Raw genomic sequence first — 13,956 nt, 5'->3', positions numbered from 1 at the left:
CCTTGTGATATCCAATATGTAATGTATATTCTGTAAGCAAGCAAAACTTAAACCTTGCCGGAAAAAACGGAGAAAGTATACATATCATACTTAAATACACCTTAAGATGTTGAATAATGTACAAGGACAGGTTGAGGAGGTATAACTCAAATATTCACCTTGTTAAGTGAGTGTACATGAATATGACAGCCAATGTCCTTTAGATCCCTATCAAAGAGATAACAGTCCACAAAATTGATAAAATTATAATTGATTGGCAGACTAACTGACTGGCTGACCAACCCACCAACCAACCGACTGACCGGCCGGCCGGTCAATCGGTCGGTCGGCAGGCCGGTCAGTCGGTCGGTCAGTCAGTCAGTTAGTCTGCCAATCAATTTTAATGCCGGTCTGACAGACCGACTGACCAACCCAGGGACTGACCCCGACCGACCAACTGTCGAGATTCACAAACAGTAGCCTATAAATGGAAGTAAATTTTATTTGTTTTTTTGTTTTTTTTTAAATTTCTCCACTCGATGACATGAATACAATATTGATGTGAAGTTTATATGAAATAATTCATATATGAACTGCGGTTGTAGATGAAAGTGAAGAATGATCATCGCAGTAAATTTTCCAATTTAAGCAATTGGAAATAAGAAGCCTGAAAAAATCAGGGCTTCAATGGGATTCGAACCCGTGACCTCCGCAATACCAGTGCGATGCTCTACCAACGGTATGATATGAACTCAATAAATTGACCTTGCTCCCAATGTGTGGCTTCATAGCTCACTTGGTAGAGCATCGCACCGGTATCGCGGAGGTCACGGGTTCGAATCCCGTTGAAGCCCTGATTTTTTCAGGCTTCTTCTTTCCAATTGCTTAAATTGGAAAATTTACTGTGATGATCATTCTTCACTTTCATCTACAACCACAGTTCAGATATGAATTATTTCATATAAACCTCACATCATTTCACTCCTAACGGGAAGATATGAACTCAATAAATTGACCTCGCTCCCAATGTGTGGCTTCATAGCTCAGTTGGTAGAGCATCGAACCGGTATCACGGAGGTCACGGGTTCGAATCCCATTGAAGCCCTGATTTTTTCAGGCTTCTTTTTTCCAATTGCTTAAATTGGAAAATTTACTGTGATGATCATTCTTCACTTTCATCTACAACCGCAGTTCATATATGAATTATTAACCGCGCGGCCATGGGCCGAGCGCGGTTCTAGGTTTACCCGTGGTTTATTATTATTTTGTTTTTGTCGGTGACCAGACGCAGACCTCCGCTCGGCCAAACTTTGAGTCATGCAACATGTGATGTTTTTCCACCAGAAGCTGTTAAAACGTAAATACACGGAATATTTTACCGATATTGTTTTCTTTTTCGTGGGTAAAATATATTTTCTTTTCGTTTTATCAAAGTGTTAGATTTAAAGGGACTAATAAATACGCTGAAAAAAGGTATTACGTCAGCCATGGAATACGCTGACGTTGCAGCTTTCACTTTCGCTACGTGACAAATATGATCGTGTTTACTTTGCAAGTTGATTTTGGCAGAAGCGACGGTCATTAATTTATTTGTAATTTTGTGAGTATTTCTTGTGGTTTTACGCAAATGAAGTAAATCCTTTGACTGTTTCATTGCAGCCAGTTCATAGATTGGAAGGAAAATTAAATATTTGCAAGCCAAGCAAAGAACGTGCCAGAACGTGCAAAGATTACGTCATTGGTAGGGAAATAACCACCGTTCTAAAGATAGCCGTAGATAACGCAATTCTTGAATTATGTGACTCGTGTGACTTCTTTGCTAACCCTTAACTCAAGGGAAAAAAACAATTAAATTTAATCGTGACTTTAAAGAAAGAAAGCGGTTTGTAATAGTGTTCATATCTTCATGCCCATACATATCCCGAAGAAAGTTCCAGATTAAGACTATTACGTCATCGGAGATGTCACAACGGCTACGACTGATGGTGCAATAATAGAGTTTGTGTTGATCAAGTGTTGTGATGTCTACAGTAATCAATGAATCATCAAAGATTGCTTTGGAATATGCACTGCATTGCGACTGTAGTACTAAGAAAACAGTTAAATTTTAAACGCGCGGTTATAAGATCTAACAGATCTTCTTGTTTCATATAAACTTCACATCATTTCACTCCTAACAGGGAGATATGAACTCAATAAATTGACCTCGCTCCCAATGTGTGGCTTCATAGCTCAGTTGGTAGAGCATTGCACCGGTATCGCGGAGGTCACAGGTTCGAATCCCGTTGAAGCCCTGATTTTTTCAGGCTTCTTCTTTCCAGGCTTCTTCTTTCCAATTGCTTAAATTGGAAAATTTACTGCGATGATCATTCTTCACTTTCGAATACAATATTGTTAACAAATAAGTGCAGTGAAAAAGAAGTGGAAAGGGCAAAATTTAGTTAACTAATAATTATATGCCCTTTAATTAAATACATTTATTTTAGGATAAAAGAAAACTAGCATGGCTGGTTTGCTGTGTCATGCCATCAAAAATAAAAATTGTAACCATTCAATAAATAAAGTCAAGACACTGGGATATGAGAGATGATTGATATATAAACAACCTCTAGGTCTACGCGGTTTTTCATTCGCACATTATTTGGAAAAGAGTTTCACTCAAATTTAGAGAGCTTTGTATGGAGTTGCCATGTTTGTGTCCCTCAAATCATGTGAAATAAACACCTCTAGTAACTTAACTAAAAGTATTTTTTCCAGACCTACTTAGGCTAAATAAAATAACATCTTACCTGACGGCATCGTATTTCAAATCATTAGAAACACTCAACCTATCAAGAAAAGTTACTTGCATATAAAATGAACTCATTCAAACTGTCAACACCAAAGAGCATATCAAAATCTGAGCAACAAAAGCAATTAGAATTGTATATGCTCTAGCAATAGCCCCTCTCTTCAAAAGAAGATCTTGGTGACCGGGGACAAAATCCTAGTTGAATTCACTGACACTATTAGTTCTGTATTAACTTTATAAATGATTACTGGAGAAAACATTGACAAAAAAATAATAAAAGTAAGTGCAGTGGTAGGCAAATGTATGTTGAGACAAGAATTGAGACACGATACTAGATACTTCTCCTGATACTTCTCCCGAGTACATTACACATGGTTTGCATTTGGTAATGGTTACTCCTTCCTTGGAGCTCATTAGGAAGGAGAGCCAAATGGAATCAAGCTTGAACTTTATCTTTGAATGAAACATGCACTGAAGTTTAAGAAGTTGATTAAAATGGTGGCAACATAAGAGACAAACAGAGAAATCACTATTTTTTCCTTGTGTTGAGAGATAAGTCTGATCTAATCTGACTTGCCTTCACTTCACAGCAGCATGTGCATTAATAATAGCAATAAGTATAGGTAATCATACGGTTTCAAGTTCAATTTGGAATTAATTTGCCAAGTGAGTTTTTAAAAAGTTGAAATTGCATGAGCCGCTTCTGCGAGTGCAATTTCAGCTTTTTGAAAAATTCACAAGAGGAGGAGAAAGAGACAATAGGAAATTAAACAAGAAAAACCATACGATTACTTATTAATATAAACATGAAAAACTTCACACGGAGGTGGTGCCAGAAAATCTTTCTTGAAGCCATTTTTTTCATTAGAGAAAACTTTTTTCAAAGTTTCTGCACAAAATTTTCGATATCAATTTACGTGATATCATTGGCTTAATACATTTCCTATTGTCTTTCAGCCAATCGTAATCCAGAATTACAATGTGTAATTTGCACTAGTGTTACACTTTTTGCAATGGTGTTACACTTGAACTGCACTGCTCTCAGCCAATCAGAATCAAGTAATTTTTTCATGTATATTATTATAATAATAATAATAAACTTTAATAGATGCATCCTCTCAAAGGTGTTTCAGAAACTATTTACAATGATAATGATAACAAGAAAAAATGTTCTCCAGTACAAAAAACGCTATCAAAATGTCCTGATATAAAACAGTAAGTCAATTAAGGCTTTGAAGCCATTTTTTTAGAGCAGCTTTAATGTCTTTAGGGATTTCCTTAGTGACTTTATCTAAGCTATTCCAGATATTAGTCGTCCTAGACGTGAAGGTGCATTGGGCGGTGGCAGTATTATGTAGAGATATATGTAGCGTGTCACACATCCGAGTGTCACGGATATGAATGTTAGAACACTTGATAAAAAAAATTTCCTGCTGAGATATTCAGGAGTGAGTTTGATTAAGCATTTGTAAGTTCTCTCGCTAGTGCGAGTTCAAATAACATAAATGAGTTGCGTCGAACTTCAAGTGAATCAGTTCTCAATATTTGATACTCAATTCTTGTGAGTATCGAGAGTCAACTTACATTTGCCTGGTACTGTGAAGAAATAAGAAATAAGAATAAGAAAACTTCTCCATGTAAGTACTTTCAAGTACATACCAAAGGGCTCTCTTCCTTCCAAGTAAATAATTTTCATAGATGACTCCTAAAAGAGCATAACAGTTATGAGATAACTCTCAGTTTAGCCCAATAATTATTTAATAATATCACCATTAAATTTTCAACCTCAGATAATTCAATGAACTGCTTGTCTACAAGCCTAACTTGCTATAATTTATCACCTCATATCCAACATGGGCTGATGGAATAATTATTGTTAATAATCCAACTGCACTTGCTATATCTGCTTACAATCCATGACACTTAAGTGACATCACACACTGAAGTTCTACAACACTATGGTCTGTAACATTGCCACAAGAGTACCAAGACAGGAACAAGAAGCTTATAAAGTTTAAAAGTGCCCCAGGTGTTTAAAATGTCAATTTGAGTCAAGAGTAAAATCAAATGAAACAAAGTCATCAAATGCCATCCAACTATTTAGACTTAATAAGTCATTTTGCAACAAATTTGTTGTCCTTCTTTTCCTTGCAGATAAGGTTTCAGAGTAAATCTTGAAGGAAGAGATATTCATGTTGTTCATGTTATGTCACCCACTGAAACTGGAAGCTGTTTATTATGACCCTTCCTGCTATTTTGTTCTGTGCTTTTGTTTTCTTTTGTTTTCTTTTGTTTTTTTTCTTTTTCTTTTTCAAGTTCCTTCACACATACTAGCTCCAGTCCACAGAAAAATTTATTTTTAATTAATAGTTGACCCTCAGTGAGTTGTTTGCATTGTGATCATTTTTAAGAATCAGACATTCTATTTACGGTATTAGACAAACCCTTGTCAATTCTTCGTCCTGCATAGCCCTGCCTCCACAGGTTTTTGACTAACACCAGTGCACATAGTTTCTAAATTATTTTTATTAAGTATAAATTATACCAGCTACAAGGATTACATCCCTAAGTTATCATAAACATTTACCAGCCACTGTTCTCCCTTTGCCAACACCAGCACCATCACCTGTAAAGATACCATTCATTATTTAAGGTTTGGTGTACATACACATGATTTACCATACTTTTGTTATTCAGTTAGCAAATTTGGACACACTGTAATGCGAGGCTTTCTTATATGATCTACAAAAATATAGCTTTTGATGTGTGGAATTTAATAAAGTTTAAAACAATCAAAAGATTATTTGGGTTTCATTCCTTGTTTTATTTTTTTGTTGGAGAGTGTTGATCCACAACAGTTTTGTCCTGTGTACTATGAGATATTGGATGCTGTCCAATGGCAGTATAAATATATGCATGATCCATTAACAGGCGAATTGCATTCTGGAGTCATTCGACTACAACTACTAAAATCCTTAACCTATTCTGTCTCTTATGTGCTAATTAGGGCAATTGTTAGTTAAACCCCACTGGGAATTCAAAATTTAAATGATAAAGATAAAATGAAAGGGATTCTGGTTGTTGTAGTCAAATGACGACAACAGGCAAATCTGCTATTGCTCATTGGCGAGGCTCTGCCTATGAGCCCTAGCCTAGTTCTTCATCATGTAATACCGTATCACTTAAGTTCTCCTTTAATCTGAGAGCCCCCATTTGCCTTGCAACGCCTCACTCTAGAACATGATTGTTACCTATCAAAAATCCTGCTCTTCTCCCATCTGCTAAGAATGTCTCATGCTGCTGACAAGCATAAGTAACAGCTTCCAGTTGCAGTGCAGATAACTGGCAGCTGTCTATCACTTCTTGGGGAAGCTTCAGGCGATACCAAATATCAGGGGGAGAAACACTTGACAATGAGCTTTGAGACAAAACAAATGAGTTATTTCAACACCAGAATATACACATGTAATAAGTAAAATTTCAGACTCAAAATAACTTTTTAGCTAACTTCTGTAAAAAAGTGGCTAATGACATCAGTTTTTGTGGCATATATATGAAATAATTCATATTTGGCTGTAGATGAAAGTGAAGAATGATCATCACAGTAAATTTTCCAATTTAAGCAATTGGAAAGAAGAAGCCTGAAAAAATCAGGGCTTCGACGGGATTCGAACCCGTGACCTCCATGAATACCAGTGCCATGCTCTACCAACTGAGCTATGAAGCCACACATTGGGAGCGAGGTCAAATTAATTGAGTTATTATCTTCCCGTGAGGAGTGAAATGATGTGGAGTATATATGAAATAATTCATATCTGAACTGCAGCTGTAGCTGAAAGTGAAGAATGATCATCACAGTAAATTTTCCAATTTAAGCAATTGGAAAGAAGAAGCCGGAAAAAATTAGGGCTTCAACGGGATTCGAACCCATGACCTCTGCGAATACCGGTGCAATGCTCTACCAACTGAGCTATGAAGCCACACATTGGGAGCGAGGTCAAATTAATTGAGTTCATATCTTCCTGTTAGGAGTGAAATGATGTGGAGTATATATGAAATAATTCATATCTGAACTGCAGCTGTAGCTGAAAGTGAAGAATGATCATCACAGTAAATTTTCCAATTTAAGCAATTGGAAAGAAGAAGCCGGAAAAAATCAGGGCTTCAACGGGATTCGAACCCATGACCTCTGTGAATACCGGCGCGATGCTCTACCAACTGAGCTATGAAGCCACACATTGGGAGCGAGGGCAAATTAATTGAGTTCTTATCTTCCCGTGAGGAGTGAAATGATGTGGAGTATGTATGAAACAATTCATATTTGAACTGTGGCTGTAGATGAAAGTGAAGAATGATCATCACAGTAAATTTACCAATTTAAGCAATTTATTGAATGATTATCGCAGTAAATTTTCCAATTTAATTTAAGCAATTTATTGCTTAAATTGGAAAATTTACTATGATGATCATTCTTCACTTTCATCTACAACCGCAGTTCAAATATGAATCAGGGTTCGTACCCTTTTTCAGAAACAAATTTCCAGGACTTTCCAGGACTTCTCAAGGACTCTGACTGATTTTTCCAGGACGCTAAAATTCACATTAACCCTTTCACTCCCAAGATCTCAGTGTTAATTCTCCTTACTGTCTGCCATACATTTTATATTTTTTACTTGAGTTTAACAGATTTCCAGAACTTTCCAGGACTTTCCAGTCCTGGAAAATGCCACAGACAAATTCCAGGACTTTCCAGGTTTTCCAGGACCCGTATGAACCCTGATGAATTATTTCATATATACTCCACATCATTTCAGTCCTCACGGGAAGATAAGAACTCAATTAATTGACCTCGCTCCCAATGTGTGGCTTCATAGCTTAGTTGGTAGAGCATCACACTGGTATTCGCAGAGGTCACAGGTTTGAATCCTGTTGAAGCCCTGATTTTTTCAGGCTTCTTCTTTCCAATTGCTTACCGGTAAATTGGAAAATTTACTGCGATGATCATTCTTCACTTGACATCAGTTTTTAGTAACATTATTACTATGAAGATGTAAATCTGTAAGCTTGACATTGGGTAAATTTGAAATGTACTCAAAATCACTGGAGTACCTGACTTGTCAAAGGTAACCAATGTCTGTCTTATGACTATAACACCGTATGAACTAAATGTCATGTAGTGATGGAGCCCAGGACAAGAATATGTTTTCTCTCAATGCCACCAATTTAATGTGGTAATGCCATCTCAAAATCACATTGCATTTTGTATTGAGATTTAACCATTCTTTGAGAATAGTAAATGATAAAAAAAAATGTGACACTACTTTAAAAAGAAAGTTCTAAGTGACTCTTGATCTCTGGTCAAATTCTTCTTTTTTTCATAGGAGGAAGCAGAGAGCAATTGCTAGTCAGAAGAATCTCACAGTCTATCAGATGTCAGTTAGAGTCTTTTTCCATGCAACTCTTCAAATTTACTCAAATATTTCAACATTTAAGCCATAAATTCCTTTCAGAAAGCGACATTCATTCAGTGTATATTAGTGAAGTTTTCCAAAGTATCAACTAGCTAAGAAAAAGAAGAGGAATTTAGACAAATTAATCTTTATTCAAACTCATAAACTTTTTACAACGTGGTTTTGCCATCTAGCATGAGCTAGCTTGTACAGTGACTGCCAGTTACCTGCCTTTCATCACCTACATAAAGATCCCTTTTACATTAGATAGCTCACAGAGATGAACCTGGTATACAGAAAAAGTTGTCTGAACTGTGCAAACAGCAACAAGTAAGAGATAAGCAGTGATTCATCACTGGAAATTTCTGAAATTTGAAGCGTATGTAAGCAACCCACTTCAGTGCTGCGATATCAATTTCTGATCACGCACAATAAAAGTAAGATCTCATTTAGTTACCATTACAGCTACATGTATATGTTATAGGTCAAAATGAAATTCAGGTTAAAATGATATTAACCTAGTTTGGCCCTCAATTTCCTTTCTCTTCTAACCCTAGTTATTCATGATCCACGAATACAAGAATAATTAGGGTTAAGGGACAAAAGAATTTCATTTTGACCTACAATATATACCTATCAGTAGCAAGTCTATTACCTTGTTTCCACCACTGGATCAGGATGTCGATGTCCTATACGTACTGAAATAATTTACAAAGCAATAAGTATGTATAGCAAGCTTTAACTGGTCTAAAGGCTAACATGGCTTTTACAGATATAGGGGAGCATGGGTGGCACAGTGGTGAGAACGCTCACCTCCCACCAATGTGGCCGGAGTTCAAATTCTGGACCTGGTGTCATAAGTGGGTTGAGTTTGTTGTTGGGTCTCACCTTGCTCTGAGGGTTTTTCTCCGGGTTCTCCAGTTTTCCTCTCTCACAAAAATCAACATTTCTAAATTCCACTTCAATCGGAATTCGAGGGCCACGGGTTTGTCAGTCATAAGACTGTTGTGTGTTACCCTCCTTAAACAAAGCTAATTTATTTATTTTACTTTTTTACTTATATAAGGGAAATACCACGTATTGTAACCAATAAAATTTTGGTTCTTTAAAGTGCCTATGAAGGAAAAATAATTCCTGCTTATTTGAAAGGCTTTTTAAAGTAAAGAAGAATGGCGTTTTCCTTTTTGGAATATCTTTTTTTGTTTTAGAGACATTCACGTTTTTGTATTATGCAAATGAGGAAAGTGATGACGTCATAGGTGGTTCCTCTAAAACAGCACAACACTCAATCGAGAATAACTCTAGAAATATTAAAGCAGTGTTCTTCAAACTTGGCATCAGAAATGTATATCACAAAAGAAACAGAATGAAAACTACTATGTTGTTGCCATGGCAACACTCTTGGCTCCAGTCTCTTTCTGAGAAAAACCAAATATCCCCATTTGCAACCTTTCAAGTGGGACAGAGGGTCTTGCTCGGAACACACATAGTTCCCATATTGTCTTAACTCTCTCCATTAGATTGGTGGGAGTGGATGATCCTTGTTTAAGATAAAATCTGGGAATTTTAGACTCCAGAATTTCAGACCCAGCGGCATAACTGTTGTCATGGCAATGGCACGACAGGTGTCATTATTTTTCTTTTTGTGATGTACATTTCTGGTGCCAAGTTTAAAGAACACTGCTTTAATATTTCTAGAGTTATTCTCCATTGAGTGTTGTGCTGTTTTAGTGGAACCACCTATGACATCATCACTTTCCTTACAAAAACGTAAATATCTCTAAAACAAAAAAAGACATTCCAAAAAGGAAAACGCCATTCTTCTTTACTTTGAAAAGCCTTTCAAACAAGCAGGAATTATTAATTTTTTGACTTCATAGGCACTTTAACTTGACCAGTAAGGTATACTTTAAAGCTTGAACTGCTTTTCAGCCATGGCTCCTTTTAACAGATAGTGGTAGATGGGTAGCATCCCCGGGGTAGCATACATTATTCCACGTAATATCACATCAAAACCCTTGCATCAAGTTTTCTATCCTTTTCTGTATTTTCTTCCTTGCAATTATCGTTCGTTTACCCTATGTAATCATATCACAGAAATTTATTTTGCCACTGATGATGAAAGTATAAACTCTAAAAACATGTCTATTTCTATACTTCAGAAACGAAATTGAACTCAGTCCAAGAATATAAAGTAATACTTACATTTACTTGGAACATATTCTGCATAAGTATCTGTATGCCCAAGTTCTTCTTCCTCATCATCTTCCTCGTCTTCATTCTCCACATTCTCAGTACCCTTGTTCTGAAATGACAATTATTAATCAGAAAGAAATAATAACTACTAAGAGTAAATGTACCCAAGAGAAAAACAGGCATATCATGAGGCACATGTGAATACTCCTGTTACTTTGTTGGTTTGTCCCCAGACAATCCAAAATATCCAAAGGCAAACATATCATAGAGAGTTGAGTTGCAGTCTGTTTGCTCAATTAGTCTATTGAGGAATCACTAAAGTCACGAGCTACTTCCAGTCCATTCAAGAGAAAAGAGAAAAGCAAGACTTCTCTCACTGGATATAAGATGCATCTTTTTTCTCTCAATAGGCATCTCTCCAGACAGAGGTAACTTACACTTCAATGATACTGTAAAGTGTTTCATGCCTTGTTGCATTGTGTTTTATGGTTGTTCAGGATCCTTGCTATAATTAGATTATCTATTAGTACAATTTCAGAGCTGAACAAAGAATTTCCAGCAATCTGATTGGTCAAGCGATTCCTTATTTGACGCTAAATTCACTGTTCCAGGCGGTGAATATAACATTTTGAGGCCTGGTTACTAAGCTTGCCACCTTTGCTATCTCGAAGGGTAAACATGGAGGACAGTTGCTGAATCAGATTTTTGTTTATTTAAAAGACATCACTCCAAGTCCAGGATATTTGAGAAGGATGGAGAATTTTCAAAATGACTGCTGTCGCCCTTGGACCAAAAATCCTTTCAAGAACTCGAATTCAAGGAATTTAAGAATTGCAAACGCAGTGGTTATGTTGATCGCCAGCAGGTCAGATCAACTGACCGAAATCAATTTTTCTTCAAACTAAGGGCCTCTTCATATGAGCCCGGTAACCAGGCTGACTTGGTTACCAGGACAAATTTTGTTGTCTGTTCATATAGGAAATTTCAGCCCGGTCGACCAGGATGAAATCCAAGAAACACAACCAAAATGGTGAAACATAAACTTGAATCGTTCCCGGCTGACGCAGCTTTGTGGACTCTTGTAACTTTACTAATAAAGCTAATTTGCATACTCCTAAAGGGGAAATACATATAAGACAAAAGGTTTGCCATTTTGGCCGCTATGTTGCGAAAGTGAAGCTATTTTGTCTAAAACGTTTCATCCCGGTTACCCGGGCTGGAGTGATCATATGGGAAAATTTTAATCCCAGTTACCAAGATCTCAGTCGCAAAAACTGAGATCTCGGTAACCGGGCCAGCCCAGCTTCTCATATGAACACATCAAAATTTTTACGAAGGAAAGAGTGGCGAGGCGAGATCTCGGAAACCGAGCCAGCCCGGTTGACCATGCTCATATGAAGAGGCCCTGAAGTTACTCATTTTTTGACAATGATGACAGCTGTGAATGAGGTCAACAACAGTAAAACAAAGGTATGGAATGAATTTATGCTTGGTAGTGTTTTGCTCGTTTGTTTTACTGCTGAACTTGATGTGTAAATTGACTCACAATCAATGTAATCTTACAGGTAAGCTTATTATTAAAACTACGGCTGCATGCGTGTATGCAAACAAACAGTCTGTTTTAGTCGTTATTCTGTGTTTCACCTCAGAAATTATACTAAAACAATTATTCGCCTTAAACTTGGTGAACATTGGTGAATGTTCACCAGTGTTCACCTTACCTTCAGCGAATAATTGTTTATTTATAACAGAATATGCATGAACCAATACAACTCATACCAAAAAACTTGAAGTATTCATGACTTTTTTCCTCAAAGTTTTTCTTAAAAATATGTTCAATAAATTAAATTACATGTGTGCTCAAACCTTGAGCCACAATTTGTGTGCATTTCACATAAAATCACAAATCATAAGGTGAACGATTGAGTGCTTGTCATTTTGATCAGAAGTAGTTTATTTTGACAGGTAAATCAAATTGAACCCTCTCCTCAGTGAAAAGTACTTTATAATTATTTAGAAAATACCCCAAAGAAAATACTCGCGCTGATCGATACTGATAGAAACACAGAACTAGCATATCAGCTGTTGACATAATGATGGCACAAGCAAACGCATTTTGATGATCAAAGTAAACAAGTTGTCTTCTTTTTTTCATCGCAGAATTTTCTAAAACAAATAGAAAACACGTTCTCCATGTTTCTATCAAGTTATAGTAACACTCTTGGAAGTCTGGGAGAACTTAAAAAAGCTGTGGAACCACAGCTTGTATTTTCACAACATTTCTCATTCTCCCAAAAGCCCACTCGTGTTTCCATAACTCAGTAGAAATATGGTACATGTTTTCTATTTCTTAAATATACATCTTAACAAATTCAAGGAAGCTTACCTCTGCAACATGGTTCAGACTTACATCATGGTTTGACCATAACCTCGAAACATCTCTAAAAATGAACAAGGAAATTTCTCTGTCATAAAAATCAATGTACTTTAGGAGCCAAGAAAGAAGTCCATGAACATGTAATACTGTTAATTCACATTGCAAGTTTGCCACAGGTATGAATGTTTCATTATAGGTCACAAACCAGTCAATTACACTTTGCTTACAAATATGCATTACTTGCAGTTATAATTATTATATGAAAATATTTTTTGTGCAGGTTGAGATGTGATATAGTAAACCTATACAGAACTCCTCAAGCTAAGAAAAAAACTATGTCATTGAGGCAGGGAAGCACTGTTAAACATTAAGGACTGAAAAAAATCCTGTTGCATACAGAACCATTTAAAATGGGACCAACAAGTAATAACACTGCTTGTGTCTTCTACAAAATTCTGCAAACACTACAAAGTTGAATGGCTATTTCTCCTGTCCAAACTTCATGATTCATGAAGAGTTCAAGACTAAATTGCCGAATTTGTTTCCTCCAGTACAAGCAGAGACAGTGTTCTCTCAAGAATCAGTCAGTGTAAAATACAGACTGCGGACTGCAGACTTTTTGAGTGTATATCATGTTATTTCCATTATCAAGAGCTAACCTGAAAATGACTCAGGTCAGCCTGAATAATGGTCCAGTCAGCCTGTTTAAAGTTAGCTCACAATGATGGAAATGGTAACATGATTCAGTTAAATGGTCTGCAGTCTGCATTTCACCCCCCAGGAGGGGGGTACTCCCTTACATGGGCTATATAGGTATGTGTGGCCCCAAAGGGTATGGTTTTTCAGCCATTTTGGTCATAAATAGGGTATCGATTTAAGCCAATTTTGGCCATTTTGGTCATAAATAGAGTATGGTTTTTGCACTCTAGCCTTGATATGGGCATGTTTTTAAGAAGAAGCCACTTAAGAAGAGAAAATCAACAAAAACCCTTCACAAATTATGTTTACAGTAACTTAACACTGGTCTGAACTAGGGAACTAATTACAATGCAAGTCTGAACAAACAACTTGTCTGATCCCTTGCCCATGGGCAAGTGTGAATGAAAAGCTACTTGCCCAGAAGGAAAATCTACTTGTCCTAGATGACCAGACGGCACTTTTTT

At 36.6% G+C, this 13,956-nt stretch overlaps 1 protein-coding gene across 1 annotated transcript in view; it reads right to left on the bottom strand.

The window, feature by feature from the left end:
• Positions 1 to 13,956, bottom strand: part of LOC145462364 (protein strawberry notch homolog 1-like) — a 39,797-nt gene that overhangs the window by 24,229 nt on the left and 1,612 nt on the right. The window contains exons 2-9 of the mRNA XM_081445869.1: positions 12,803 to 12,857; positions 10,426 to 10,525; positions 8,876 to 8,918; positions 6,022 to 6,188; positions 5,358 to 5,396; positions 4,430 to 4,475; positions 2,769 to 2,807; positions 159 to 207 (exon numbers count right to left, since the gene is read on the bottom strand). Of these exons, the coding sequence (XP_081301995.1) occupies positions 159 to 207; positions 2,769 to 2,807; positions 4,430 to 4,475; positions 5,358 to 5,396; positions 6,022 to 6,188; positions 8,876 to 8,918; positions 10,426 to 10,525; positions 12,803 to 12,857 (538 nt within the window). The remainder of the gene's footprint in view (positions 1 to 158; positions 208 to 2,768; positions 2,808 to 4,429; positions 4,476 to 5,357; positions 5,397 to 6,021; positions 6,189 to 8,875; positions 8,919 to 10,425; positions 10,526 to 12,802; positions 12,858 to 13,956) is intronic.

Source organism: Orbicella franksi, chromosome 12 (assembly GCF_964199315.1).
Source record: "Orbicella franksi chromosome 12, jaOrbFran1.1, whole genome shotgun sequence".
NCBI lineage: Eukaryota > Metazoa > Cnidaria > Anthozoa > Scleractinia > Merulinidae > Orbicella > Orbicella franksi.
Note: the sequence above shows the minus strand (reverse complement) of the source record. Positions and strands in the feature narration are given on the sequence as shown.